Genomic DNA, 27,829 nt, shown 5'->3' on the forward strand with positions numbered 1-27,829 from the left:
ATGTTTAGGAATGTTTATAAAACTCTGAAAACAATTTGATAGAGTAAAATGACTAATAAAAATTGAATATTTGTGGCATATCATTTTAAATTTAATTTTTAAATTCAATTCCAATTTTCAACTCACTTTTCTTGTACTTTTCAAAAATTTTTGCCCATGCATATTGGAAATAAAAAATACATGTGCTCCTTCTACAGAACGTTTGAGAAGCACTGGTCTAGAATTCCTAATATGTATAGCTCTTTGATCTTGATGAAGTGTGTTCTCTCTTTTTCTTCCTATTGTGAAGGTTTTAAATCCTAAGACTAAGTATAAAATTTTGGTGTTCAACCAAGAACTTTGAACATTAGAAGCTTAAATTAGCATTTTTTCAATCTACTGTGTGATAACTTTTTTAATGGACATGTGCACAGAATCAGATGCAATGTTATCAACATTTCAATTGTGAGTTGCTTAAATTTTTTTTTTTATCTTTAGACAATGATGACAAAAGAAGATAAGCAACTCCATAATATAAAAGTGCAATTTACATGGTATGGAACCACAAATAAAAAAGACAAAAGTGGTGCCTACCTATTCCTGCCTGATGGTTTTGCCCAGGTGAGTGGTGCTGATGACAAGTGGAATAGTACTTCTTGAGAGTGTTGAGGTGGGGGAATGTGTCTCATTAGTTTTTCACCTATCTGTTCGTCTGTTATGAATGGATAAACTTTTGGCTCCAATACTATGTTTTACCCTTATTAATGCTTATCAGTTCATAGCTGAAAGTTAGATAAACAGTGTGTCAGAAGTACTCAGTTAGGATGCTACAGTGAATGAATGCTCTGCATGAAAAGAAGCTAGATCTGACTCAGAGTTAGGATACTGTTGTGGTGTTTTATATGTGTGCAGCATAGCATATGTGCAGACACAGAATACATAGCTCTATGGGATAAATGGAATGTGCACTGGGTCATGTTTTCCTTAACTTTTAGCATTTTAATAAAACATTTTTTCCACCATATAGAAAACCATAAAGAAAACAATAAAATTTACCAACTAGACCACAATCCTGTGAAAACCACTGCCAACACTTTGATGTATTTTTATTGTCTTTTATTTTATGCATATCCCTTCCTGTTATTCTCAATTTTTTCTTACTGAAATTACATATTTTATTTCTCATTTGTAGCAATACTCACAATCTGATGGCATGATTTTGGAAACAATTTTAATATACACTGATGTGTGCAAATTTCCTAATGTTGCACATTTATTTCTCCCAATTCTTCACTGCTGGGACATTGCAATAAGCTTTGTTCCTTTTTTTTTTTTTTTTTTGATGCAGTTCTGATTTTTCTTTTTCCCCGAGAATAACTTTCTAAAAGAATAATTTTGTGGGGGCTGGGGTAGTGGCTCACTGGTAGAGCACTTGTCTAGGAAGTGTGAGGCACTGGGTTTGATCCTCAGCACCACATAAAAATAAATGAATAAAATAAAGGTCTATCAACATCTAAAAAAAGACTTTTAACAATTTTTGTGTCAGTGTATGAAGCATTTTAAGACTTTTTACTTTTTTACTAATTATCTTCATCAGGGAAAAATGGAATTAAGTATTCATGCCCACCAGTGTTTTCTGAGTAACTCTCAAATGTACTAGTCTATGCACTGAGAATTAGCCATATTAAAAGTTTTGCCCATAATAATACGTTAACCGAATTATATTTTTCTCTTAAAACTTTGTGATTACTCGTGAGGTGGAACTCTTTTTCTCCATTCATTTATCTTTCATGTTTGTTTTGTGAGTTTCCTGTGTATGTTTTTAGGCTAAATGGTCCATTGGTGTGTTCTGTAGATCTTTACTGTTTTTGCATGCAGTAAAATTGATTCTTTTTCCTATACGTTGCAAAATTTTCTCTCAACATGTCATTTAATTTGTTCATTATTGTTTCTTTTATAATAGTTTTGTAAGGTTTGTATAGTTAATTCTGTGTTTTTTCTTTTAGAGTTCCTTTCTTTGCTTATAAACTTTATAGTTTTTCCCCACCTAGAGATCAGTTAAATATTCTCCTTAATGTTTTGTTGCCTGGGGGCTCATCATCTGAGAAGGTTTTGGTGTGCAATTTAGGGACACATGCTAACCAAAATCAAAAATTTGATTTTTAGGAATTGTGTAGGCCTAGGCCACATTAAGGACTTTAGCTTTTTTGTTGTTTTTATTTTTTAAGTCAGTGAAGAATTGAAGGTATATTATAACTCATAGTAGGCATTCCAGAATGGGCAGTGGATCTTAAGATTTAACCAGGGGAAGGGGTACTTTACCATTGAGTCATGTCTCCAGCCCTTTTTTTAATTTTTATTTTGAGACAGGGTCTCACTGAGTTGCTAAGGGCCTCACTAAATTGTTGAGGCTGGCCTCAAACTTTGAATCCTCTTGCCTGAACCCTCCCAAGTCTCTCCCACTGTACCCAGCTCTTATCGTTTTTTATGTTTTTAAAGATGGTTGTACTTTGGGATATTGTGCAAGATAAGAGCAATTGCATTATTTTGTCTAATTATCTGTAATGTCAGAAAGAAGGCTAAAGAGAATTGTAATATTTTTATAAAGACAAAATAAAATAATAACAGGGAGAAAGTCAGCTGAATGTATCAGAAAACAGTAGAAGCTTAGACATGACCATCCCAGGTTCTCATCTCCCCACCAATTTTCTTGCTATGTGCAATAATCAGATACAAGGATGTTGTAAACTATTAAATATTTTATTAACTTCTGAATATTTTTTCTCTAGCCTGAGATATAGATTTGGAATGCAATTACACAGTTCTTTGAATCTTCAGTTGCTCAAGTAGCTCACATTGCAAGCCTAGTCTTTCATGCTATTGTCAAGCTAAAGTCTCTAATACTTAAAATATAATTCTTAAAATATATACTATAAATATATATATATATATAATTCTTAAAATAATACTTAAAATATAATTTCTAAAAACTGCTTTAAGTTAGTCTTCAAGTCACTGGAGTGCTTTTTCTCTTATTTTCTTGAACTTATATTCTAAATAATGAAAACTAAACCACTGGTTTCCAAGTAGTTTTTTTCAAATTTGTGAATTTGCTTTCTGTTTAACTAGTTCTTTCACATAGAAGGACAAATGCTTTATAGTTAGTAAACCTGACTGTGATTAAGCTGTTTATGAATCCTGCTTCCTATTACCTTAGATGAATCTTTGTTGTCATCCTTACCACCTGCCTCAAACCCTGAACGTTACGGGGGCCCTATTTATTATAATAAATATTAGCCTGGGAAGATGTCACTGCTGTAGAATGATTGCTATTTTCAATAAACAACTATATGGACAGTATAGGGTTTATATATAGAAATTTTTATATCCAGGAGGAATATTTGAAGATCATCTGAACTATTCGAATTCTAAACATTTGTAAATATATAATTTGGCAGTTATTTAAAAACAAAAAATTATATTCAGTTTTTAAGATGTTGCATGTTTTGATACATTGAAGGTCTGATTTTCATTTAAAATTGCAAATATTAGGTGACATGTGTTTGCCTTTTTGGAAACCATATAAACACTTCTTGGAAAGACTTAGAAACCAAAATATTTTTGCTAAAATTTATGTCATTTTCTCCTCAGCCTTATGTTTCTAAAAAAGTGCCCATTGTCAGAGTATTACGTGGAAGAATTTATTCAGAAGTGATTAGCTATTTTGAACATGTCACTCATAGAGTACGACTCTACAACCTACAGGGTAAGAAAACAGTTGTGAACCTTGTATGCTGGTTCTTGGATTCTTGCTTTTCTTGTCATTTTTAATAAATTAGCAATCAGCTTTTAGAGAGAATTTAATCCTTTTAACATTTACTTCATATCTGTAGTATAATATCATATAATATTTACCTTTTGATAATAAAAAATCATAAAACATTTCATTCCCCACATACACATTTTTTTCTTCTCTGTGTCTTCTTGTTCAATTGGCAATAGTTGCTTTAGTCATGAGCTTATTAACTGGAAACCTGATTGTTAAGACTTGAAAACAGTAGTATTTTAGTTTGACTTTTAAAGTAGACTTGTTATAAAAAGAAAAATGTTTCAAAGTAGTTCTGTTTGTTTATAGCTCTTTATATGGTAGAGTATCAAATCAGCCAATCATTTAGTTTTTAGACAATATTGAGCAGCATCATTAATATCTAAAATGATGAGAAACAGGCTTTTGTTCATTTTTTGGAACTTAACCCTGGGCAGTCAACTGATCCTTTATGGGATCTGGGTGGAGCTTTAGTTCACAAATACATTTGCAGCTATATTTGCTGATTTTGAATTCAGGGGTTTTAGAATAGGGCACTTTTAATAGCAAGGACATTTACTGGGTTATCAGTGCTCTTAGAAGTGAACCTTATGAAAGTGCCATTTTATCTTTGTTGTTAGCTAAGGTGAAAAAAAAATTAGAAAAGGGAATCTGTTATTTCCCTGAATTTTCATATAAGTAGAACATGAAGAATTCCACAAATTAATGATAAATTCTATTAATAGGCACTGATTCCTTTTGGGGTTTTATGGGGAAGAAAAAAAGTACTATGTTCAATGACTTTTCTTAGATAGCTAAAGTATAATTTTCTGATTTTTTCAGACTAATGTTAATTTTGCTTTGATTTAGGTTTTTAGCTTAAAATTTCTATAATTTTTGCCTTTTTAAAAGAATATTAGATATAGACAAACTTTTCTCAAGCAACCTCTTAGGTAATAATGGGATATATTTTCACAATAATCCATGATTCCTAGGTTGAATTAAGAAGTAATAGGTCTTCTGGAAGTGGGAAAAATAGTACTAGGCACTAACTTTGTGTCATAATTATAATGTCTCTGCAATCACTTTGTACATATAGGAAAGCCTGTAGTTCTGAAGTACTCTCCTACTGAGTTTCCCAAACCTCTGGCAAGCCAGAAACAATGTTTTGGACCATCTCATTGTACTCTTGCATAAGCCTCCCCTGAGAGCTCTTAACATTTTCCGTTATCACCAAATGTTTCATTTTATGGGTGGAAAATAGCATCACATGGAAGATGTGCTCATCTATTTTTAATTTTGCTTAAAACTACTGTTTGTTTAATGAGGAAGTTCTTCCTCGAGTGCAGTATGGCACATGCCTGTGTTATCAAGATGAATTTACCTTTATTTTTCATCAGTTTTGTTTAGAGATAGACTGTGTCCCAGAATAAATGCAAGTCATCCTAAAATTTCAACCTCCAAGATTATTTGCTTAATTGCCTTTACTTCTATTTTATCGTGTCTGTCAATGCCACTGCATCCCCTGAGTTTTCGTTGGGTTATCCAGGGATTCTGGAACTCATGGGGTGATTTGCATAAGGTACTTGACCCTCTTCTGCAGATGTCTGTAGCTCACCCTCTGATTTTACTTCAGTGGCTGATTTGGAAATTTAGAGTCTGACTTGCCTGCTTGCTTATTCCAACAAACTGTGCTCATCAGAACTAAATGGTTGTCCTCTTTCCTCTCTTCCTCTCCCTGACTGGGAAGTGAACTGTCAGTGGCTGACTAACTGCTGCTCAGCAGGAGCAGAGGCCACTGTGATTTGATTGGCTCCTGTCCTTCCAAAGTACTGTCTCTCTAGTACCCTAGACACTTCTTGGGCTCTCATTTTGGCCCATTTCTATTTGCTGACTTGGCTCCTGCCCTTTTTTTTCTGCTTCATTGTTTCATTTTTCTTTTCTCATCTGTTTCTTTCTAGATCCTTTCTCCTCTCTTCCTTGGTGGTGTGGTTCAGAGAGGGTTTTAAAGAGGCATTACCTGTTGGGCAGGTATCTCTCCTTTTATCACCAAATTGACCAGTCTTCATACTTTGAACAATTAAGGTCTTGGTTTTACCTATTTTCACTTTTTCTCAGTACTTGTGGTCTATTTATTAGTTGCTAGAAAAATATTTTCAAATGTCAAAGTATAATTTTATGCCAGGTCTAAAAATCTCCATAAATCTAACCTCTAGGTAATGGAAGTATTTTAAAAATGAGATTTAATTAGTTCAGAACGAGAGCACTAAGAGTATTAGCATAATGAAAACATAAATGTGCAGTCTTTGTACTGCCTCTGGATTTGTGATTTGTGAGTAGGTACAATAAACTTGGACTGGAGTTTTTTATTTTTGTTCTGTTTTTTTGCTAATATTAGATTTTTGTAACTTGAAAGCAGAAAACTTTGGAAGTTTGTGAAAAATGACAGATAAATAAGTGTAATGAGAAGTTAACTGAGAGTGCTTTTCTGGGAGAGCTTTACTCTAGTTGCCTGGATTAAATCTGAAATCAGCGTGTATCAACTTGAAGTGACATACTTATCTTTTTTTCTCCATAACCCTCTTTATTTTTTTCCCATCATGAAAGTAGTGGGAGATGAGATGCCAGAATCACCTGGAAGGTTTTCTTCCAAACTATATCCCCTCCTGCGTTTGTGTCTGACTTAGCTCTTCAAAGATCTTCTAAAATTATCCCCAATTATGGAGATTTTGCCTTTTCTTAGTAGTCTTGGTGACTCACCTCTTGTCCATCCTTCTCTTTCCCCGTTGACTAAGGACTCAGCCTGTTTCATTGAGGCTTAATGAAATTACAGTTCAAGGCCTAGGATAGAGATGTGAGTCTTCAGAGTGTTTCACCATAGATACTCTATTTCCTAAAGAATGTTCTTCAGGGCTGTAGGCATTGCCAAGGCCTCTGTGTTAAGAAACACCTGAAAACTCTTTAACATCCTGAACTTCATCCTCCTGTAAGCCAAGCTTCTGGATGACTGATCAAAATAAGCAGACAGAGGTGGTTTTTTTGTCTTAGGTTCAAAGAAAATTTCAGGTAACTACCATGGTTTTGTAGATAGACTTTTAGCTAGTATTTCTTATAATAACAAAAATGCTTATTCTCTTAAATTTAACCTATTTTTAGATATGCTAATTTTGTTCCCCTAAGTTGGCCAGATATAGTTATTAGGTAAATATTAATGAATAGAACCTGCTTCTTTTTAGGACCAAATTTCTGATCCAAGAAGAAATGAGAGTTGATAGAAAGAAGTTAATATTTTATGTAATTGTATTTTACTCAGTCAGCTAATTATACACAAAATTTTATTTCTCAGCAATGAAAATGGGTAGTTAATATTATAGATTATCTTCATTGAGTTGTCTGTTAAACCTTTTAGATTTAGTTTATTGAAATATTCTTTCAAAAAACTAAAGTAATGCAAACTTCACTAAATATACTTATAGCACTCATCCTCTTATTTTTCTTGCTCTTTGACCCTTTACCCGCTAAAGGAATTTTGCCCAAATTAAGCTTTGGGAAGAAACAAGATCAAGAAAACAAATCAAACACTTCCCAAATTATATAAACTATTTGGTCATTATTGATTTTGAAACAAACGGTGTTGAGAGGCCTCAGTTCAACCCTACTTTTGATTTTGGGTTTGGCATTTAACTTTAGTTTCTGTTTGTACTCTCTCCAGATTTGGAAAATGATTATAAGTACAGTTGAAAGACTCACTCCTTCTTAGCATTATTCAAACTATTTTAAAAAATGTTGTGTGTTTCTTTTCATTATTGTTCAGACATTACATTCAAAAGATTTCTAGAAATATTAAATTAGAGGAAATCTTGTGCTTACTAGCTTTAACAACTCTCCAAGATCAGAGCAATTTCATAGATTTCTAATGAAATATAATTCTTTGCCTTATGTCAGGTTAAATAAGAAATTCATTTTATAGCACACATAATTTAGTGAAATACCCTTTTGGAACCATTCTATGATTTCTAAAATATTAGTTTATAGAAAAATAACATTTTCCTGGGGGGAAGAAGGTTGAGGAGGTGGGAGTTATTTTTTTTTTTTGTATAATCATCTTTCATTAAATTAAAGCTTCAAACATCACTAAATAGCCTACTTCGCTTTTTTGTCAATCTTGGATTAGAAGATAGAATATAATACAAGCAAAAGCCCTTGTATCCTCGTGTTATATTTGATATTGCACCATCACCAAGAGTATATACCTTATAGTAACAAAATGATCAGTGAGTGACATTGCTAACTGTGACTTAATTTGTCTTCAGAGGTGTAATTTTTATACTTTAGTGCCCTCGTTCTTTGACATCAACAACTACTTTGAAAACTTAGGTTGTTGTGAGTTACTGGTGTATCATGTACATTTTCTCTGGCATAAGGTTGAGGTCCCAAATCTGTTATAATACATATCTTCAAGGTCTCCTGGCCCCCAGGACTGTGTTTTCTTAGGCAGGTGGTGTGAGTGAGTATGTGTGTGTAAACCATGTTTCAGCCGTTAGGAAAAATATATTAACTGCAATAATCTTATGCCTTATTTTCTACCAACATATTATAAAAGTTCTATATGTAATGAATCTTGCTAAAAGAAAGAAGTAGCCTGGAGGTAAAATGTAATGAACTGCTATCAAAAAGTATAGAGGAAAGATTTTCCTTTGACTAAAATGACTGAATAATTTCCTTGCATGGGTATAGTTAGCAATCAAAGAGAGTTTCTTAGTTTTTGCCTGAGCAGTTTGAATATAAATCTAAGTAGATTTATTGCATGACTCTTGACATGTTAGAGAGTCAAAATGAGCTTTAGGAACTCTGTTTCCTAATCTACAAAAAGGAGTAGATGGTCAATTAGGAGTAACCATCAAAGAGTCTTCATAATACCTAGAATCATCTAAAGTGTCTTGTGCTTGACTCCTTGGTTCTAAATTCATCTTCTAAGGCTGCTGGAATGGGGGACTTCCATCCCTGGAGTCTATCCACTTGTAAACAAGATCCCAGAGTTTCATTGAAGTTGTTTTTATTTCCATAAAAAGATTCGTGAGAATATTAAAATTGTTTGCAATCAATCCCCATTTCCCCCCACACCGGGGCTGCATTCCATAGTTAATTTGATTTAAGAGTAAAAAGCATTAAGTAAGTTTTGACTAGGCAGACTTAGGTAATTAAAACATTTTTTTGGATATCATAATATACTCAGGATTTTTTTTCTGTTAATTGGAACTTTTAAAAATTGAAATAAGTAGCTATGTGTTGAACCTGATTATTCCCTACAGGCAAGGAAGAGAAGGTTATTTTAAGGCTTTCTGAAGTACATTCTGGTTATAGAAATTCAGACTCGGAGGTTATCTTGGGGACTGTGTGACAGCAGCTGCTGTGTGGAAGGCAAAGCTCCTTCTGAGGGAACTATCATCGCTACAAATGTGTGTTGTGCTGACAATCCAATGAAGGCTCCAGGCTGGCAAACACAGTGGAGGCTGATGACTCGGGGTTGGCCTCTGCAGCCTGTTCCCATCCCTCACCCCACTCTGCTGCTTTCCAGCTATTTGGCCTTGTGCAGGTTACTACCTGTCAGGACTTGATTTCATCATCCTGAAGGGGCAACAGTAACAGAGCCTGCCTCACAAAGGTGTTGGGAATAACTACTTTAATAAACATGACTCCTGGCACATGATTAAGCATTGGGTCTACTTGAGAGGAAAAGTGGCGCCAATGAGTTACACAGTAACTGTCACAAGAGAAAGAATGGTCATCAAGGGACAAGGGAGTTGGGGAAGATTTGATGAAAGAAGCGAGTTGTTGAGAGACTAGCTCTTGTAGAAATGTTACTTGAATAGGCAGAAGAGAGGAAGAGAATCACAAAGCCTGAAGTGGAGTTGCTTTGATCCAACTGCCTGGTTCCCATATGAATTTGAAGAACTCTGTGTCTCTTAAATATTCTTTTTTTTTTTTAAGTTATTGATTGACCTTTATTTATTTACTTATATATGGTACTACGGATTGAACCCAGTGCCTCACACATGCTAGGCAGGTGCTCTTATCACTGAGCCACAACCCCTGCCCCCCTTATATATTCTTAAATTGACATCTAATTTTTCTATACATTTAAATAATTGCAAAGAATGTTATTTTTGGCATTGTAAATAATGACACTTAAAGATAAGCATATCCAAGGGCAGAGATTTGATACCAAATCATGCATTTTTTAAAAGCCTGCACCAGCTCTTTCTGAACTCATATTTTCTCCTCGAACTCATATTTGCATTCTACTTCCCCTTGGAATTTTTTCTTAATATATTTATGCTTAAGAGTCTTGTTATTAGTTAACCTTTCATTATTTCACTGGAACAAAATCATTTGTATTTATCTATGTGTATTAAAATTCGTATTAAGATTCTAAGTGTCAAGTTTCTTCTAGATTGAATTACAAAAATTATTAATAATAGGCAGCTGGTCAAAACAATATGAATGTATTACTATTTTGATGATTTTTTTTATAAATGTTTCAGTGGAAACATTTAATGAACTGTACTTTTTTGTTTTTATAAGTGCCAATGCAAAGGAACATCATATAAATAATTGGTAATGAAATGAGTTTTGTTATAAGACTACCATTCAACACTTTGAACTCCTTCTGAATTCAAAGCCATAAGTCAGAGTAACTATCAAACATTAATTTTGATTAACTTTTTTTTTTTTTTTTTTGGTACTGGAGATTGAACCCAGGGGGGTCTTTACTATAGCCATATCCCCAGCCCTTTTTATTTTTTATTTTGAGACAGAGTCTCGCTAAGTTACTAAGTTTCTGAGACTAGCTTCAAACTTGTGATCCTCCGGCCTCAGCCTTCGGAGTGGCTGGGATTACAGGCATGTGCTATCCTTCCTCCCTGGTTTGATGGACTATTTTTTAATGATCTACTGCCCAACAGCCTAATTAGGTCCCCCTTCAATTTTGTTGAAAACAAATAATTGGAAACCCTATGTTTTGCAAAAATTTGTTATCCATTAAGATCCAACCTAGATGTTCTTCAATTGATGAATGGATAAAGAAACTGTGGCATATATATACAATGGAATATTACCCCGCAATGAAGAATGATAAAATTATGGCATTTGTAGGCAAATGGATGAAATTGGAGAGAATATCATGCTAAGTGAGATAAGCCAATCTCAAAAAACTAAAGGACGAATGATCTCGCTGATAAGCGGATGAGGACATATAATGGGGGGTGGGAGGGGTTAGCATTAGGTTTAGGGTTAGGTTTAGGGTTAGGGATAAGGAGAGCGGTAAGAATGAAGGAAAGAAGGACTGTATAGAGGGAAAAGAGGGGTGGGAGGGGTGGGGGGGGAGGAAAAAAAAATAAACATCATTGCCCTATGTAAACGTATGATTACGCAAATGGTATGCCTTGACTCTGTGTACAAATAGAGAAACAACATGTATCCCATTTGTATACAATACAATAAATAAATAAATAAATAAAATAAAAAAAAAGAAACTGTGGTATGTATATATACAATGGAATATTACTCAGCCATAAAGAATGATAAAATTATGGCATTTGCAGGCAAATGGATGAAATTGGAGAATATCATGCCAAGTGAGATAAGCCAATCTCAAAAAAACCAAAGGACAAATGATATCGCTAATAAGTGGATGATGACAAATAATGGGGGGTGGGAGGGGTTAGTGTTAGGGTTAGAGTTAGGGTTAGGGAGGGGGGCAAGAATGGAGGAAGGAAGGACTGTTTAGAGGGAAAAGAGGGGTGGGAGGGGTGTGGGGAAGGGAAAAAATAACAGAATGAATCAACAACATTACCCTATGTAAATTTATGATTACACAAATGGTATGCCTTTACGCCATGTACAAACAGAGAAACAACATGTATCCCATTTGTTTACAATAAAAAAAATCACTAAAAAATAAAATAAAAAATAAAAAGATCCAATCAGATACCAGTATTTCACATTCTCTTTGTTCAGCACCCATTGGAGTTAAGGTTGATGAGAGGTATGTTTCTGTTGCTGCCCTGCCAACACCACCTCCTCCTCCTCCTCCTGCTCAGAAATTCTGAAAGAGTGGTAGAAAAGGAAGAAACAGACATGCCTCCAGGGCAGGACTGTTTTCTGGCAGATCAGTCTGAGGAATGATATTTTGAATTCAAGCTTCCCATCTAAAGGCACCTGGGGAAGGAGCTGTTTGGAGAACTGCAGTAGATTGGTTCAGAGAAACTGTCAGTGCCAACATGGGGAAGACTGACCACCCTGATTATTTCAGCATTCTCTCTCCTGTCCTAGACCAGGCCAAGCCTGAATCATGAAGAAGGAACCAAGAAAACTCTGGTGTTATGAGCTCTTGTATTTACTTCCTAGGGAAGTGCTTTAGTTAGCACTTATCTTGTGTTCATTATCTATTTTGAGATTAGAACTGCTTGGTGTAGTTGTTTGTTCCCTCCAAAACAAAGCTTCTGAAAAAATCCTCTTGCTTCATAAAATGAATTTAAAAAAAAAAAAAAAAAAAAAGGCAGCTGTCCAATTCTGTTGTGTATTTTTCAGTTTTTAGGTTTTTTCAAGTATATCAAACTAAATTGGTATAATCTTTACCCAAAATTTGCAATCTGTATGCATTTCCTTTATGCATTTACTTTTTGACATTGTTATGAGAATTACTGAAATGAAAAAAAAAGCATCAGATTAGTGCCAAACTCATAAGTGATCAATACATAGTGATAGTTATTAATTTAGTGTTTTACAGCTAGACCAAAGTGATGTATCATCATTTTCTTAAATTTGAAACATGGAATGAATTTTACTAGAATTTGTATTCATGAAAGCAGATGTTAAAATTTTCACTTGTGGAGAAATAATTAATGTGAACATTTACAGACCTAGAAATCAGGAGTGCCTCAGAGGATAAATTGGATCTTATAATGAATGATGAGTTGAGAAAGTCAACATGGAGAAAAGGTCATCCACTTGTGGGAGTTACTACCATTTCTATTTTGGTAGTCTCAGATATGAGGACAGTGTAAAAATATATATAACCACGATAATATTTGCTTTTTACAAACAATATTTCCTTGTTGACTTAGTTCCTCATTGTTGTAAAAATTGTTCATGTTGAACTAAAAACTGTGTGTTAATCAGTAACCCTAAGTGTCACCTCCAAGAGTAGCTGGATAAAGTTCACAAAAACAGTGTCACAAAAGTAAATATGTAATAGGAAAAGTTTTATATTTTTGATGATTGAAATACAAAATGCTCCCCAATTTGAAGAGGGAAATATTCAGAATCAGGAGTCTCTGTTTTCCATGACAGCTGCTGTTGTCTGACTTCTGCTCTGAGGTTGATGGCTCAGTCAACTTCCCTGCTTAGACACAGAGGAACAGGGATGAGGAGAATAATTAGACCACAAGTTCCATTTTGCCCAGGAGCCCACATTTTCAGGACACTCACTGAAGACCTTGTTTTGACTCTTTGATAGCTTTTTTGAGGAATTATTGTATGTGTTTTGATAGCCATATGTTAAATTCTGGTTAAAGTTTGGAGACATACCTCTCTTAAGGTTCTGTCACTTTTCATTTTCCTAGATGGGCATGGGCCAGTTGCTGTTATCTCATCTTGAGCTAATGACTTGTCTTAATCACATTAAGTGCACTGATAAGATACGAGAACCTTGGTGGGGAGTGAGGCTGTCTTGGTATTTCTCCCAAGCTGTTGCCTCTCTCTCCTGTAACAGGTTGAGTTTGTTGAAAGTGATATCTAATTTATCATGATACTTTGCATTTGAAAATTTCTAGAAGAAATAATCTGGAGAGTTGGAGAGGACTGGGCTAATGCTGAGATTCTGCAGTTCAGGGTTGAATTGGCCTGTTCCTGAGAGATACGGCAAAGTTCTCAGTGGGGGAACATAGCTAGTACAGAGGAAAGGATGGATGCTGAGGTTTTGCCAAAGGCCATCATCCTCTTTGCTGCTCAGAGATGAGACCTCAGGCTTTCCGTCTGTGTTCCTTAGAGTCTTTACACCTCCCCTGGCTGTGTCCTCCACCTCATCTTTCACATAGGGGAGGTGTTCGGGGTACGATTCAGTTTTTTCTCTTCTCCAAGGAGTGCTTGTTTTGGGTTCCGAGGTTGGTGCTAAACAACTGTCAAGAAGGTGATGATGCTTGTTCTTTTCTGTCCCTACTCTACTGATCTACCCTGTGGGCAAATGCTCTAAGGGAGACCAGCATCATTTTAGAATGACTGTAAGCCTGAGGCTGTTTTGCTCCTGAAGCTGTGACGTGACCCAGTCTCCTGACCTACTTGGTTTCATTTCCTCCTGACCTCTTAAGAAAATGTTTTTCCTTTCAGAATGTTGAAAATTGTTTTTTAAATACAAATAACATATACACATACCCTTTTGACAAAAATTTTACAACCCTTTCTAGAATCTGTGTCTTTCCCTATCTGCTCCTCAGGGAGGTTATAACAAACACCCCTACCCATGTAGAAATGTATAGCATTGTTTGTGTCTGTTTTCAGTATAAAGTTTATCATACTATACAAGTGCTACATTTACCTTTTTTCATCAGATCTCTTTCTCTGCCAGAATAGACATCTACCTCATTGTTTTCATTTCCTACGCAGCATCCCATAGCACAGTTATACCTGATTTTAGTTTTTCATTTCCCTGTTGGTAGACATCTAGAATGTTTCCCCACTTTTTCCTCTTAGCACTAATACACAGTGAACATGCTGGTGCTTGCTTCCTGTGCACACAACTATGCTCATCTCAGCTAGATACAGTGAGGAGGAACTGCTGTGTAATAGAGCATGTTCCTAATTTTTTTTTTTTTTTTTTTTTTGGAGGGGGCGGGCAGTGCTTGGGATCAAACCCTGGGCCTTGTGCTTGCAGGGCAAGCACTCTACCGACTGAGCTATCTCCCCAGCCCACATGTTCCTAATTTTTTATAAGTGTTTGGGGCTCTTTTAAAAAGGTTAGGCAAGCCTTGCAACACCTTAATTATATTTTACTCAGTTAAATAGCTGATATATAAGATCCCAATTCAACACCCTTTCTGTCTTTCTCTCTCATTAAATATGGACATCTTTCTACTCAAGAGTTGCTGCAAGCCTTTTCTCAGTACTTGGTCTGAAAGTAAATTTAACTTTCTCCAGTCATTCTGCCAGTGAGGCATAATGCCTGAACACTTAGTCCTGGTGCTGCTGGCCTCATGAGCACAGGCAAGTGATTTCCTACCAGGCTTAGGACCAAGACTAAATGCGTAAAGCATCTGGTAAGCATATGGCACATAGTAATATCAGTAACAGGGAACTACTGCCTTTGCATCTTAGCTGCCTGCCTCACTCTGAAGACATTTGTGGTACACCTTCTGTGTGCTGGGAGCATAAAGCTAAATAAGACATGATCCCTGTATTTGGGGAGCTTGTATTCTAATGTGCACACTTTTGCTCACAGTGAAAATCCTTATTCCTTCATCTTCCCAGCTACTTAAACTTTACTCATAGCACAGTTCGCTTTCCTCCCATGTCAGCAAACTTCTGTGTGATGGACAGGCTCTTGCATCTTAGCTATTTCTGTTTAACATTTAGCACTTATCATGTGGCCAGAATGTTAAGAACTAGAATGTAAAGATGCTGTGTAGGACAGTCTCTGTGTATGAGAAATTAATAGGTTCTAGGGAGTAAAACCAACAGCCCCAGTTCCAGATGTGAGACGAGTCAACAGCATAGAGTTTAGTGGAGTGGTACTTTCTTGGCCTCTTGTTGGCAACTTTTCAACTGTGGACTATCTCTGACCCTTCATTGTCTGTGTTAGCAAGAATAAACTACCTTCATTCTCTCTTCTCCAGTAGGGCAGGTATTAACAGCAAGAAGGACACTTACTTCTCATGTATAAATCAAGGTAATGGCTTCACTCCTTTCTCCCCTCAGTGGACTAATCTTGTAAAGTAGGAGTCAATTCCTTTCCCAGGATTGCAGAAAACACAGAAGGCTGTAGGGCCGTCTTGTGTACCCAGGCCCAGAGTGAACCACTTTGGTAAAAGTAACATCCATTAGTCAGCTTTTTGTCACCACTCTCCAAATACTTGATCAGCAACTTAGGAGAAGGAGCAGTTTATCTTGGCTCATAGTTTCAGAGGACTTAGTCTGTGTTGAACTAACTCCCTTGTTCTGGGCTGGAGCATCATGGGAAGAGTGTGACAGAGAAAAGTGGCTCCACTGTGGCAGGCAGGCAATAGAGAGCGTGGGGGTGTCAGGGGACAAGATACAGTTTCCCAGGGCACTCCCCTGTGACGTACGTACCTCCTTCAGCCATGCGCCACCTGCCTGTAGTTTCCACCTAGTAAAGTAGTTCTTTCATATTATTAATCCATCAACTCAATTAATGTACCCATTAGGGTACAGCTCCCATAACCTAATAACTTCACCTCTGAACATTCCTGCATGAACACTGGGGTTTTGGGGGATACCTCATATCCAAACCATAATCCAGCACTTTTGCTGCCATGTGCTGCAGAGATCCAGTGAACACTGGGTCCCATGATGTTTATCCCTGTGCTCAGGGACGTTCTCCCTTTCATCCCACGGACTCCTTTGGCAAAGGCATACCTTAGGGGAATGTGAACATAGAAGGGTGAAAATTGGCGCTCGCTCTCTCGTTTTCTCTCCCTCTCCCCACCCCCTCTCACACACACACACTGTCCTTTAAAATGTAATCAATTCTCTTTGAGAACTCAGGGATACCAACTTGCTTTTACTATTTACTTTTTGTTATTTTAGGGTTTTTTTGTTGTTGTTGTTCATAAATAGACATATTAAGTTTGATCCTATTTTAAAAGTCTGTCTTGCCAAATTGTGAATGAGCCTTTTAAACAACTTGAAGAATTTGTTGCCTCAACAGGATCTGAGTATCATACTAAACTTGACAAAGATGACTTTCTCAATGCAAATAATTTATTACTGCCAGAGGTAATGTGAAATTATTAATTTTTCCTTGAAGCATGTTCTTTGTAAATGTTTTCTGGAGTTATGTGAATTGAAATTAATGATGTTCTCCCTTGTTAAGACTTGCTTCATTTCATGTATTCTCTTGACCCCTGAGAGAATATCCACCATAGAGAGAAGAAAACATAAAATAGTGCTAAAACCTCTAAATGGTTCCACTAGATTTAAGGTAACTTCTTGTCATCTTCTATGCTAAGTGATACATGAGTGCTATCATACCTCGTGCTGTATTTTGGTTTTGGGGGTTCTTTGGTGCTGGGATTGAATCCAAGGCCTTGTACATCCTAAGCATATTCTCTGCCATTGAGCTTCAACCTCAACCCCTATTTTTTGAGTTTGTGGGGGTTTTTTGTTGTTGTTTTTCTCTTGTAAACACTTATCTATTAAAATTACATATGCATTTCAATTAGACTTTAAAAATTATTCTGATTAATGCAAGCATAGTAAAAGCAAAGTTTGTATTTAGAGCAATATGTTTCTTGGTTCAAAGAAAATTCTGTTGTACTGTGTGATTTTTTTTTTTTTTAACTTGGTAATGGTGGAGACGTTTATATTTAACCTGAAAGTGGTTCACACTATGGCCATTAAAAATTGGGGGCATTCCCCTTTTTTCTATTCATGATAGTTTTGTTTTGGGTACTGGGGATCAAACCCAGGGAGCATTTTACCACTGAGCTACATCCCCAGCCTTTTTTATTTTATTTTTTATTTTGAAACAGGGTCTTGCTAAGTTACTTAGGGCCTCAGCCTCCCCATTCACTGGGATTACAGGTGTGCACCATCAGGCCTACCTCATAGTAGTTTTATGAATGTATAGTAAGAAACCCAAGTTAACTTCAGTTGAGATGGCTGAGTTTGGAAGAGCAATTCTGTGAGCATTCTGAAGATTCAATAAAAAGAGACTTCAGCCCATTTAGTACTACTCATCATCATATATTATTATTTATATTTTATAATTTCCAGTGTATTTTTCATAGATACCCGTATTGCCTAGACTAACTGGATTTACATGTTTCCACAGATTCCAAAGAGTCAAACTCACTTTCCTTACTTGTTTGCCGTCACTTTCAATAAGCTATGGGGATTCTTCTTAACTCTTAGGAAAAGAGTCTTCTTTATGCTGTTCTTCCTTTCCCTGTTTTACTTTTTACAGCCTTCTTTGTTTAAGGAGTTTGCTGGTTATCAGCACAGAGGGGACCATATGTGAAGAGTAGTAGGGAGAAGTAGGTAATGGAAGTAAAACTATAGGTAAGTTTCCAGGGTTCTTAGAACTTCAAAAAATCAGCTTTATGAAATAGGATAGGGCAGTCTCTCTCCTTACAACCACTTTCCTAACTGCTGTCTCCAGAAGATCCTGAGATGTCTCACGTAGTCTCTGTCTGTATTGAGCATGTTGGATTTCCTCACAACTTCTCTCTCCACTGAAATTGACCCGAGGCTTCACCAAGGACCTGATGATACAGTTTGGGTAGAATGATACTAGCAAACACATTAAGTTGATTTATCTGGGACTTTTTCAAGCTGTCCTCTGCCTTATGTGGCAAAAGGTAGAATGGATCACTTCATAACTTTGGGTCCTAAGAGATGCCAAACCCAATTAAAATTGATTTAACTTCTAGGGAGTTCTGCTGATTATAGTCCACAAATACTAATATGTTAATATTGGTTTCATAAATCATTTCATCGGATCTGCTGTCTCTTTTCCTAGAAGTAGATGGTAGGCAATAATGCACTGTGTCTTGAACCAACAAAGCATAAATTTCACTGGCTCATATTTCTCCTGTATAAGGAGATGAAGGTAGAGAAATGAGCTACGGTGTGTCTGATGGGAACAGTGGTGCAGATGAGAGGTGGATTGGCCTGGAATGGGACTGACATTTTCTTTTTCTTTTTTTTTTTTGTTAACAATTTTTTTTTAATTTTTGTTTTTAGTTGTAGATGGACACAATACCTTTATTTCATTTATTTATGTGGTTCTGAGGAGCTCATGTGAGGCAAGTGCTCTACCACTGAGCTACAACCCCAGCCAACTTTTAATGTCATCCTTCTCATTTAATGTCTTTCTTCCCCTCAGAACTCATTGGAGAATCAGTGATATGTTATATGTCATCTGTATTTATATCAGTCCTACTTCATTATCCTTTAGTTGCATTACATGTGCCCCTGAATAAATGCTCTCCGCAATCTAACATTAAAAAAGAGAAAAAATAAATTGTGACACTATTCAGTATATGAGCGATGGTACAGATATGAAATAGAAAACAGGTTGTTGTATGTGTGTTAGTCAGTTTGTAGTCACTATAACCAAAGTACCTGATAAGAACAACCTAGAGGAGTAGAAGTTTATTTTGGCTCACGGTTTCAGAGGTTCAGTCCGTTGTTGACCAACTCCATTGCTCTAGGCCCAAGGTAAGATGAAACATCATGGCAGAAGAGCAGGACAGAGAAGCACTGCTGTGCTCATGGTGGCAAGGAAGCAGAGAGAGGGAGAGAGAAGGAGAGCATATGCACACATTTGTACTAGCTAGGTGACAGGGAGATATAAACCCCAGAGGTGTACCCCCAGTGACATACTTTCTTCAGCCACAACCCACTTGCCTGCAGATACCACCTAGTCAGTTTATTCAAATTACTAACCCATCAGATGGATTAATCCACCAATTAATTCATAGTTCTCATAATTTAATCATTTAACCTCTGAACATTAATAACAAAAGCTTTGGGGGTGACACCTTATATTCAAGCCATAATAGTATGTAACTTTTGAAGGCATTCTCTACACTATATTTAAGAAAGGCTGGATAATAATTGTCTTTTTTTAAATATGTACCTTCTTTTCTTCTTTTAAATATAGGAATTGAAGGGCATTCTGTGGAAATTTCTAATACCGTGAACATCCAAGATGTATTTAACCGTGAGATTGCAATGAGAATTTCTTCTAATATAAACAGTCAAAATAGGTTTTATACTGACCTAAATGGCTATCAGGTAATATTCTTAAGAATCTAAGTGTTGGTTCTATTAATGTATGATTTTTGTATATGATAATAGGCTGTTCATTTTGGATTCTTTGAAAAATATACTTATATTATTTCTAAGATAAAACTACTTAACAGACAATTTTAGGTTCTATATTCAGTCAGATTTCCAAAATTAGAACAAATACTTGAAAGACCATTTTTTTCTAGAACATCTGTTTATAAGGTTTTTCTTTTTTTCAAAGGGATTTTTGGTGACCATTATGCATTTAGATACCTTGATGCTAAAATATACATATCTATAGGAATTTATTTGCTAAAAAGGAACTATAATTAGGGATTGATGACTTTTTTATCCTCATCAGAAATTAGTTTGTTTATATTTCATTTATTCCTTGTATATTTTTAAATTCCCTCTCTTTATCAATGTGTGTTTACATTTATACATAGACAAATATATATCTGTTCAGAAATATGGGCAGGTACATATTTAATCAAAATTTTCATGAAATAGTGTTAAATAGCAGTAAGAAAACTTGTATAATTTTTTTCAGATTGTTAATTCTCTTTAGCAGAAGTTAGGAGAATTCTTGATTATTACCTCAACCTCTATATTATTGAGTATATGAGTGTGACAACATATCTTTGAAATAATACTATTAAAAACATGAACATGGTTTTGAAACATTAACATTTTAGAATTTCCGGCTATGAAAAGAAATAATTTCACAACATATGCTTTTTGCTTTGATTTTCAACTGGGATAAGTGGAAAGGGCTGTGATAAAGTTCTCTTGTGAGATTTCCTCCAAAAGTTAAATTTAAATCTTTCCAAAGCACAGAAATTGCAACATACATTCCGATTAACATACTAATTCTACTATAGCCGTTTAGTTTTCAAATGAAACCCTGACTTTATGATGATTCATTTTCTTTGTATACAAAAAGAGTGTTTTCTTAAAATCTCACAGAAGCAATTATTTATATGTGTGGGTGTATACATGAATGAGAAAACTTAGTAAAAATGGATAGATGAAAATGAGAATTTTCTTTTCAGGGATTAATCATGTGAGTAAAAAGAAAAACAGTATATTTGTCTATCATTTAAATATTTCTTAAATTATCTTTTAGCTTTGGAAATAAAGTACCTAGACAAAATTAGAAATCTAGACCTGTAGGTGCCTGATGGGAGGAGCAACAATACAGTTATGACAGTTTTGAACATTTCTTTGTATAAATTTAAGGGTACAGATTAATTGGGATGGGAAGATTAGGATTGGAAAGGAGAAATAGAGAACTTTCAAGATAGCTTTTTTTTTGTAACAATTTACAATTGCTTGATCAGTATATTAATTTCCTAGAGTTTCCATACAGATTACCAAAAACTGGGTGACTTATAACAACAGAACTTTGTTCCTCCACAGTTCTGGAGGCCAGACATCTAAAGTCAGGGTGTGGACAGGGCATATTCCCTTAGAAAGATCTAGGGAAATAACCTTCCTTTCCTCTTCCTAGCTGCAGGTGGTTGCCACAGTCTCTGTCATTCCTGGGTTTGTGGATATATCACTCCAGGTTCCTCACCTTTTAGTAATTGGTGTTCTCCCTACGCCTCTCTCTCTCTGTCCAAATTTTCCTATTTATAAGTATACCAGGCATTGAGTTAAGAACCACCCTGATCCAGTATGGCCTCATCTTTTTCTGAAGAGGCTCTTTTAAAAATAAAATTACATTTGCAGGTCATAAGTAGAAAAGAATATGAAGGTACAGTATTCAACCTAATACAATCAGTGAGTTGAGAAACACACTGCAGGGTTGTAGGAATATTTAAAGATCAGATCTGTGAAGTACTAAGGACCGTCCTTCCATTATTGGGCACTCAGTACATGTTAACTGTTAGGCTAACTTTGTACCTCTCATTTTCTTGAGTTTCATGTCAAACTTTCATAAGTTTAAGGAAGAGGTGGCATTTTTAAGTGGTGTATGATTCACTGGAACAGAGTCCTGAAGTTAGGATTAGTTAGTTACCCAGACTGGCTTTGGGGTTCTGGCAGTCTCTCTCAAAAGATAAATTACTATTCCATGTGTTCAAATACTGGGCAATGAGAAACCAAAATTTAGAACTATCTACATTGAAGCTAAATGTTGAATGGCTTTTAAATATAAATATGCATTTGATTATAATCTGTTAGAGGATTTGGTGGGGAGATCTGTGGTATTTATTAGAACTGATTCAAGAATAATGGGAGATATGTCTTGAAAGGGATAGAGAGCTATTATGCTTAGCATTCATTACAAAAGCAGTACGTTAGATTTAGATGAGAAATGAATACTTAATACCTTTATAATTTGTTTTATGCAAATATGAAACAGAAGACTTTTGTTAGCCATTTTTACTCTGAATTTTAATAGAAATGCCTATTTAAAAAATCTGGACAAGTTATACCTTTCCCACTTAAAATTCGTTTTCTAAGATCCTTGTGATTTGTCTTCATTATGTTTTAAGAAATATTTTAATTTTTAAATTATCTCTTTGCTTAAACAGGAAAGGAAACTTAAGTCTTTTTAGAAGACAGCTCAGTACTAAATATTTAATACTAATTTGTAAAAGTATAAAAGTAAATATCACATTTTTGAAAAGAGAATTGTTTGATTTTATAGATTCAACCTAGAAGGACTTTGAGCAAATTGCCTCTTCAAGCAAATGTCTACCCAATGACTACAATGGCATATATCCAGGATGCCAAGCATCGGTTGACACTGCTCTCTGCTCAGTCTTCAGGTGTTTCCAGTTTGAAAAGTGGTATGTGTTGTTTAAATTCTTTTTTGCTCTGAAAGATTGCAGTTCTAATTGTATAATTTTTCTGTGATCAAATGTATTAATTATCCTGTTCAATTAAAACCTGCCTGTTTTCTTTCCAGTTTTTTTCTTTCAAAAAGCAGGCTGTTAGATAGTTTTAGCATAAAATTATGAATTTTCTCAATCATCAGGTAAAGAACAGGGGGCCTACATGTCACCATTGTTTTTAAAGGTAACTTGCTTCTTGTGATAGTCTGTTGTTTGCATAGATCAGATCCCTATCACTATCATGATTTACTAGATGTGGGAACTCAGACTCTACAAGTTTAGAAAACTTGGCTAAGTTTGCAAAGAAACTTTGGAGTTTCTTTGGAAGAAGTTGGAGTTTCAAGTTAGGTTCTTTCTGACTCATGGTCTTTCTATGCCACAACTTCCAAAAGAAGGTGAGTAGAGATGATGAAGATATGGGTATGAAGAAGTACAAATTCAAGGATTCGAAAAGAGAGAAAGCAATGTAAAGAAAGATGAAATAGGCAGTAGAAACTGATTCATTTTGGTAAAACTTTCTGTTGAGAGACTTTGATCTTTTTAGTGCATAGTTTTAAATAGGTTATCAATTGCTCATCTTTTTACCTATTGAGTGTTACAAATAATAAATATCTGAAGGAGCAAGACAGGTAATAAATGAGTACAGACACCTGATGTGTCCTTTAACACAAACCCAATTTTTACATACCATCTGCATGCATTCTGTGCTTCCACACACAAAGAAATTTCTACTTATTTTTCTTTGTGACATTCATTAGACAAAGTCATGTGAAGTTGTGTTCTGAAGACATGGCTTCACATATGAAAATAATAATGACTTCATGTTCGTGATTGATGGGGAGTGATAGGGACACAGACACACTGCAGAGTGTTTTTCCCATTTACAATCCACTACCTAGTGCCCTTCAATGTTTGCCATGGGGATAAGGGCCCTTTGTTCCTAAATATTTCAGTTTTTGAAGAAGAGTTCAGAAGTCTGGAATTTTACTTGAAGTTATGGAATCTATAAATGTTAACATAATTTTAAAAAATTTTTTAAATTTTTTAAAAAAACACTGTGTAGACAAAACATCTTTGTATCATATAAACTCTTGAACCACCCATTTTTAAACCCTGCCTTAAATTTTCAAAGTTGTGGTCTAAATAGAGGCCTAGACATTAGACTCAGGCAGTGATAAACTCTGAGTATTATCTTACTACCCAGTGAAGACAGGCTGAGAAATCAAGCTCTTCTGCTTCTATTAGAAACACTCATATAGCTGTAGTATTTGAATAAAGACAATTTGAGTACAGTCCAGAAAATTGCAAAGTGTCACATGTTGTATGAACCAAGGTTTGGAGGCAGGAAAATAATTAGAAGTTGCCAGGAGATTGATTTACTGATTTGGGTGTAAAGCGATAGACTCTAGATTGGTTAACTCCTGAAGTAAGTCGTAAATGGTGATCTCCTAAAACATGGAGAGAGTAACAGTGATAATTCAACTCTTCTCTGGTAATTTCATGTATTAGACATCTAAACCAATGAGAAAGAAACTAAAATGAGTAATAGTTATTAAAAATCTTCTGGGTTAGCTATTTCCCTTTAAAGCCAATTGCTCATTTAGTGTGGTAATGGACATGAATAACTCTACATGTATTTTTAAAGTATTTGTAACTTTAGCTTTTAAAGTCTTGTTTAAGTACAATCTTGAATGATTCTGATTTTAGTTCTTTCACTTCGTAATTTCATAACCTAATCATTAGTTTATAACTTAGACGAGAAGAAATATGGAATTATCACATGGCAAATGAAACAACCAGATATGACCCTTTTAAAGCCAGAGCACTAGCAGGACAGTGATCACTGCTGACACAACATCAGAGAAGGGAGCACATGGTTGGGTGTCTCCAAACTCTAGGACTTCTTTACAGAGAATCGCCACGTATCAAGCAACCTAAATTTTATTTGCAAATCTTTGTTAGATCCTGTGCACGGTATATATCTTACTACTACATGTTTGTAATACGTTTCATAAGAAACCTCATAAATATTTTTATTCCAAATGCTGGCACTAAAAATTCTGAAAAACTTAATCTACTTTTCAGGCTAATTTTTTAAAAAATATTTCATGTAAGTTTTGATCTATTCTATTCTATTTTAAAATTTCTTATCAGGTATTGCTAAACATTAATGAAGAGAAGCAGAAACGCTATCTTGTTTTATGAATTTATTGTAGCTACTTTGAACTGTTACCAAAAGAAAGTCCTTGGTACCATGGGGTGTTGAGATTCACCTCCTGAATTGGCCCAGAAATTTAAAGCAAGTCATCATGGCTTCTACTTAAATGATCCTCAATGAATATCCGTATTAAATAATCCTGGTCAGTTTCTTTGTTTGTTAGGTGATATTGAGGTCATCATGGATCGAAGACTCATGCAAGATGATAATCGTGGCCTTGGGCAAGGTGTCACCGATAACAAGATTACAGCTAATGTTTTTCGACTACTACTAGAAAAAAGAAGTGATGCAGATATGGTAGGAAAAAATAACTAGCATAATGATGTTGGTTCTTTGTCACCCAAAATTTGAAATAACTGTATTTTTAAAATTCATTTTACAATTTCCATGGTTGATATATCTGTGTAACAGATTCAGCCCACATTGACAGAAAATCTTAGTTATAAACCTTGTGTAAGATTTGCATTTAGGTCATTTTATTTTTGTGTATTATGCAGATAAAAAATAATGACACATAAGCAGTTTGGGTGAAATTTCCTGAAATTATTTTGAAAGAAATAAGAGTTTCAAACTTGAGCTAAGCCAACCATAGTGGTCCATGCCTATAATCCCAGCAACTCAGGAAACTGAGGCAGGAGGTTCAAGGCAAGCCTGGGCAACTTAGCAAGACAGTCTCTCAGAATTTACAAGAAGGGCTGGTTGTGTGACTCAGTGGTAGAACACCTCTGGGTTCAATCCCCAGTATTCAAAAAAATTAAAATGAAAAATATAAGTAAAAATTGAGCTAGATAAGAATTAAAGACTGGAATTTAGTCACACACTAAGAACTTCTGATTAAATTTGGGTGATGGAATTTATTTTAAACTTTAGCGGTCTCATTTTAATCTTTGATTCACTGATGGAAAATGTATTCACCTGTTTATCTTGCATAATCAGCTTTTATTCCTCTAAGCAAAAATCTGACAAAAGTGGGACTGGACCTTAGAGATCATATACTGGTACTCAGGTGACAGGAGAGTGAGCCTCAGAGTTCTCCATAAACTGCACACATCCCTCAGATGACCCTGGACGTGGCCCTTTTCTTCTTACTCTGTTCTCTTTTCTATATGGACCATTTCCAATCTTTTCTACTCTTCCAGCCAGTGACCTCGCTTTCCACTTTATAGGGAAATCAGTCACTATACAGACCTCTCTGTTCTAGATACCAAGCCTCCTCCCACCCTCTGCTTAGACAACCTTTCCAGTTGTCCTTGGCACTGTCACCCCCTCGCACACCTCAGGATCCTTTTACTGCCCATCTTCTTTCCTTCCCTCTCCCCTCCCCCCTCATAGGCCAGCACTTACCTAAGAGATTCTTTCCATTGTCTTTTAAATAATCTTTGTTCTTCTGCTAAAAATAACAGAAACAGCCCCCAATCAAACTCACACTCTCTTTTCCCCTGTGCTGCTATCTCCTACTCAGGTGAGCCAGTTATGAGTTGAGATCATTTTATGATATCCTTCTCACACAAGGTGCGCTTCAGTATAGCTCGAGCCTCCATCATACACTGAGAGAGCTTTTGCCAGTGTAACTAAATCCACCTTTCAGCAGCCTTTGACACTGACCTTATCACTTCTTGAAGTGCTGCCTGGCCAGTGCTTCCACAGTGCCATGTTTACCTGATTTTCCTCCTACCTCTTTGGCAGTTCTTAATCTCTCTGATAATTCTTTTCTCAGTCATTAAATACTGGAACCCTCCAGGTTCCTTTTCTCATTTATACACTATTCTTTGGCAGTTCTTCTAGTTCATGGTTTTAGTACATCCCTCTACAAAAATGGAACCCACAAATCACATATACTAGCTTGATCTTGCCTCTGACCTCCAAACTCATCTATCTGGTTCCTTCCTGATATTTCCTTCTGTGTTCATAAATGTACCTCATGCTTGGCATATCCAACATCACTCTCCTGATCTCCCTCCCCTTACCCCTCTCAGTGACAAGCACAGCATCCATCCAGTGCTGTGCCAGACACCTAGGAGTCAGTCCTGAAGGTCACTTCTCCCTCATCAGCCACCCTCTCAGGACAGTGTCTCCTGCCCTGAGTATTTCAATGTGTAAACTTCTTTACTTCCACCACCTGATCTAAACTGACACCATTTATTTCCTGGATCTGGTCTAGGTATCTCCACCCTGCTTTCTTCTTTCTGACATAGCTGTCCTTAACCCAGTAGACAGAGTTGATTTTTGGTTTTGGTTTTCTTCTAGACCAAATCTAGCCTTGTTGCCCTCTGCTTAACCCCTCTGATGTTTTCTTTTTTTTTAATTTTTATTGTAAACAAGTGGGATACATCTTGTTTCTCTGTTTGTACATGAAATAGAGGCATACCATTTGTGTAATACATTTACCTAGGTTAATAATTTTTGATTCATTCTGTTATTTTTTTTTCTTCTCCCCCACTCCCCCACCTCTCTTTTCCCTCTATACAGTCCCTCCTTCCTCCATTCTTGCCCCCTCCCACCCCCTATATGTGTCGCTTATCAGTGAGATCATTCATCCTTTGGTTTTTTGCGATTGGCTTATCTCACTTAGCATGATCTGATGTCTTCTTATTGTTGTCTGTATAAAGGCCAAAATTCTTACCATGACCTGGAGAGCCACTCATGATGTGGGCCCTGGCCGTTCCCTAGGCATCTTCCATGCTTCTCACTATTTCTACTTTAGATGCTCTGGTTTTCTTTTAGTTCCAAATTCTTCTCACACCCTCTTTCCACATAGCATCTGTATACATGCCCTTTTATCCTCTTTACCCAGGGACTCTTAGTAATAGTTCAGATCAGAGGTCACTTAGTCAACTGCCTCTTGACCAAGTCTTATTTCTCCTATGCTCCCTCCAAACTGCATTTCACCTTCATGTGTGTGGATGATCATTTGATCATTGTCTTTTCTCCTCTTTTGGACCGTAACCTGTGAGAGTG

General features: G+C 35.8%; 1 protein-coding gene across 1 annotated transcript in view; it reads left to right on the forward strand.

Moving 5' to 3' along the window:
- Nucleotides 1-27,829, forward strand: part of Man2a1 (mannosidase alpha class 2A member 1) — a 174,480-nt gene that overhangs the window by 130,460 nt on the left and 16,191 nt on the right. Inside the window, exons 15-19 of the mRNA XM_047555657.1 lie at nt 478-600; nt 3,631-3,745; nt 19,686-19,819; nt 22,467-22,608; nt 25,035-25,168. Coding sequence (XP_047411613.1) covers nt 478-600; nt 3,631-3,745; nt 19,686-19,819; nt 22,467-22,608; nt 25,035-25,168 — 648 coding nt within the window. The remainder of the gene's footprint in view (nt 1-477; nt 601-3,630; nt 3,746-19,685; nt 19,820-22,466; nt 22,609-25,034; nt 25,169-27,829) is intronic.

The sequence above is a fragment of the Sciurus carolinensis genome, chromosome 6 (genome assembly GCF_902686445.1).
Source record: "Sciurus carolinensis chromosome 6, mSciCar1.2, whole genome shotgun sequence".
NCBI lineage: Eukaryota > Metazoa > Chordata > Mammalia > Rodentia > Sciuridae > Sciurus > Sciurus carolinensis.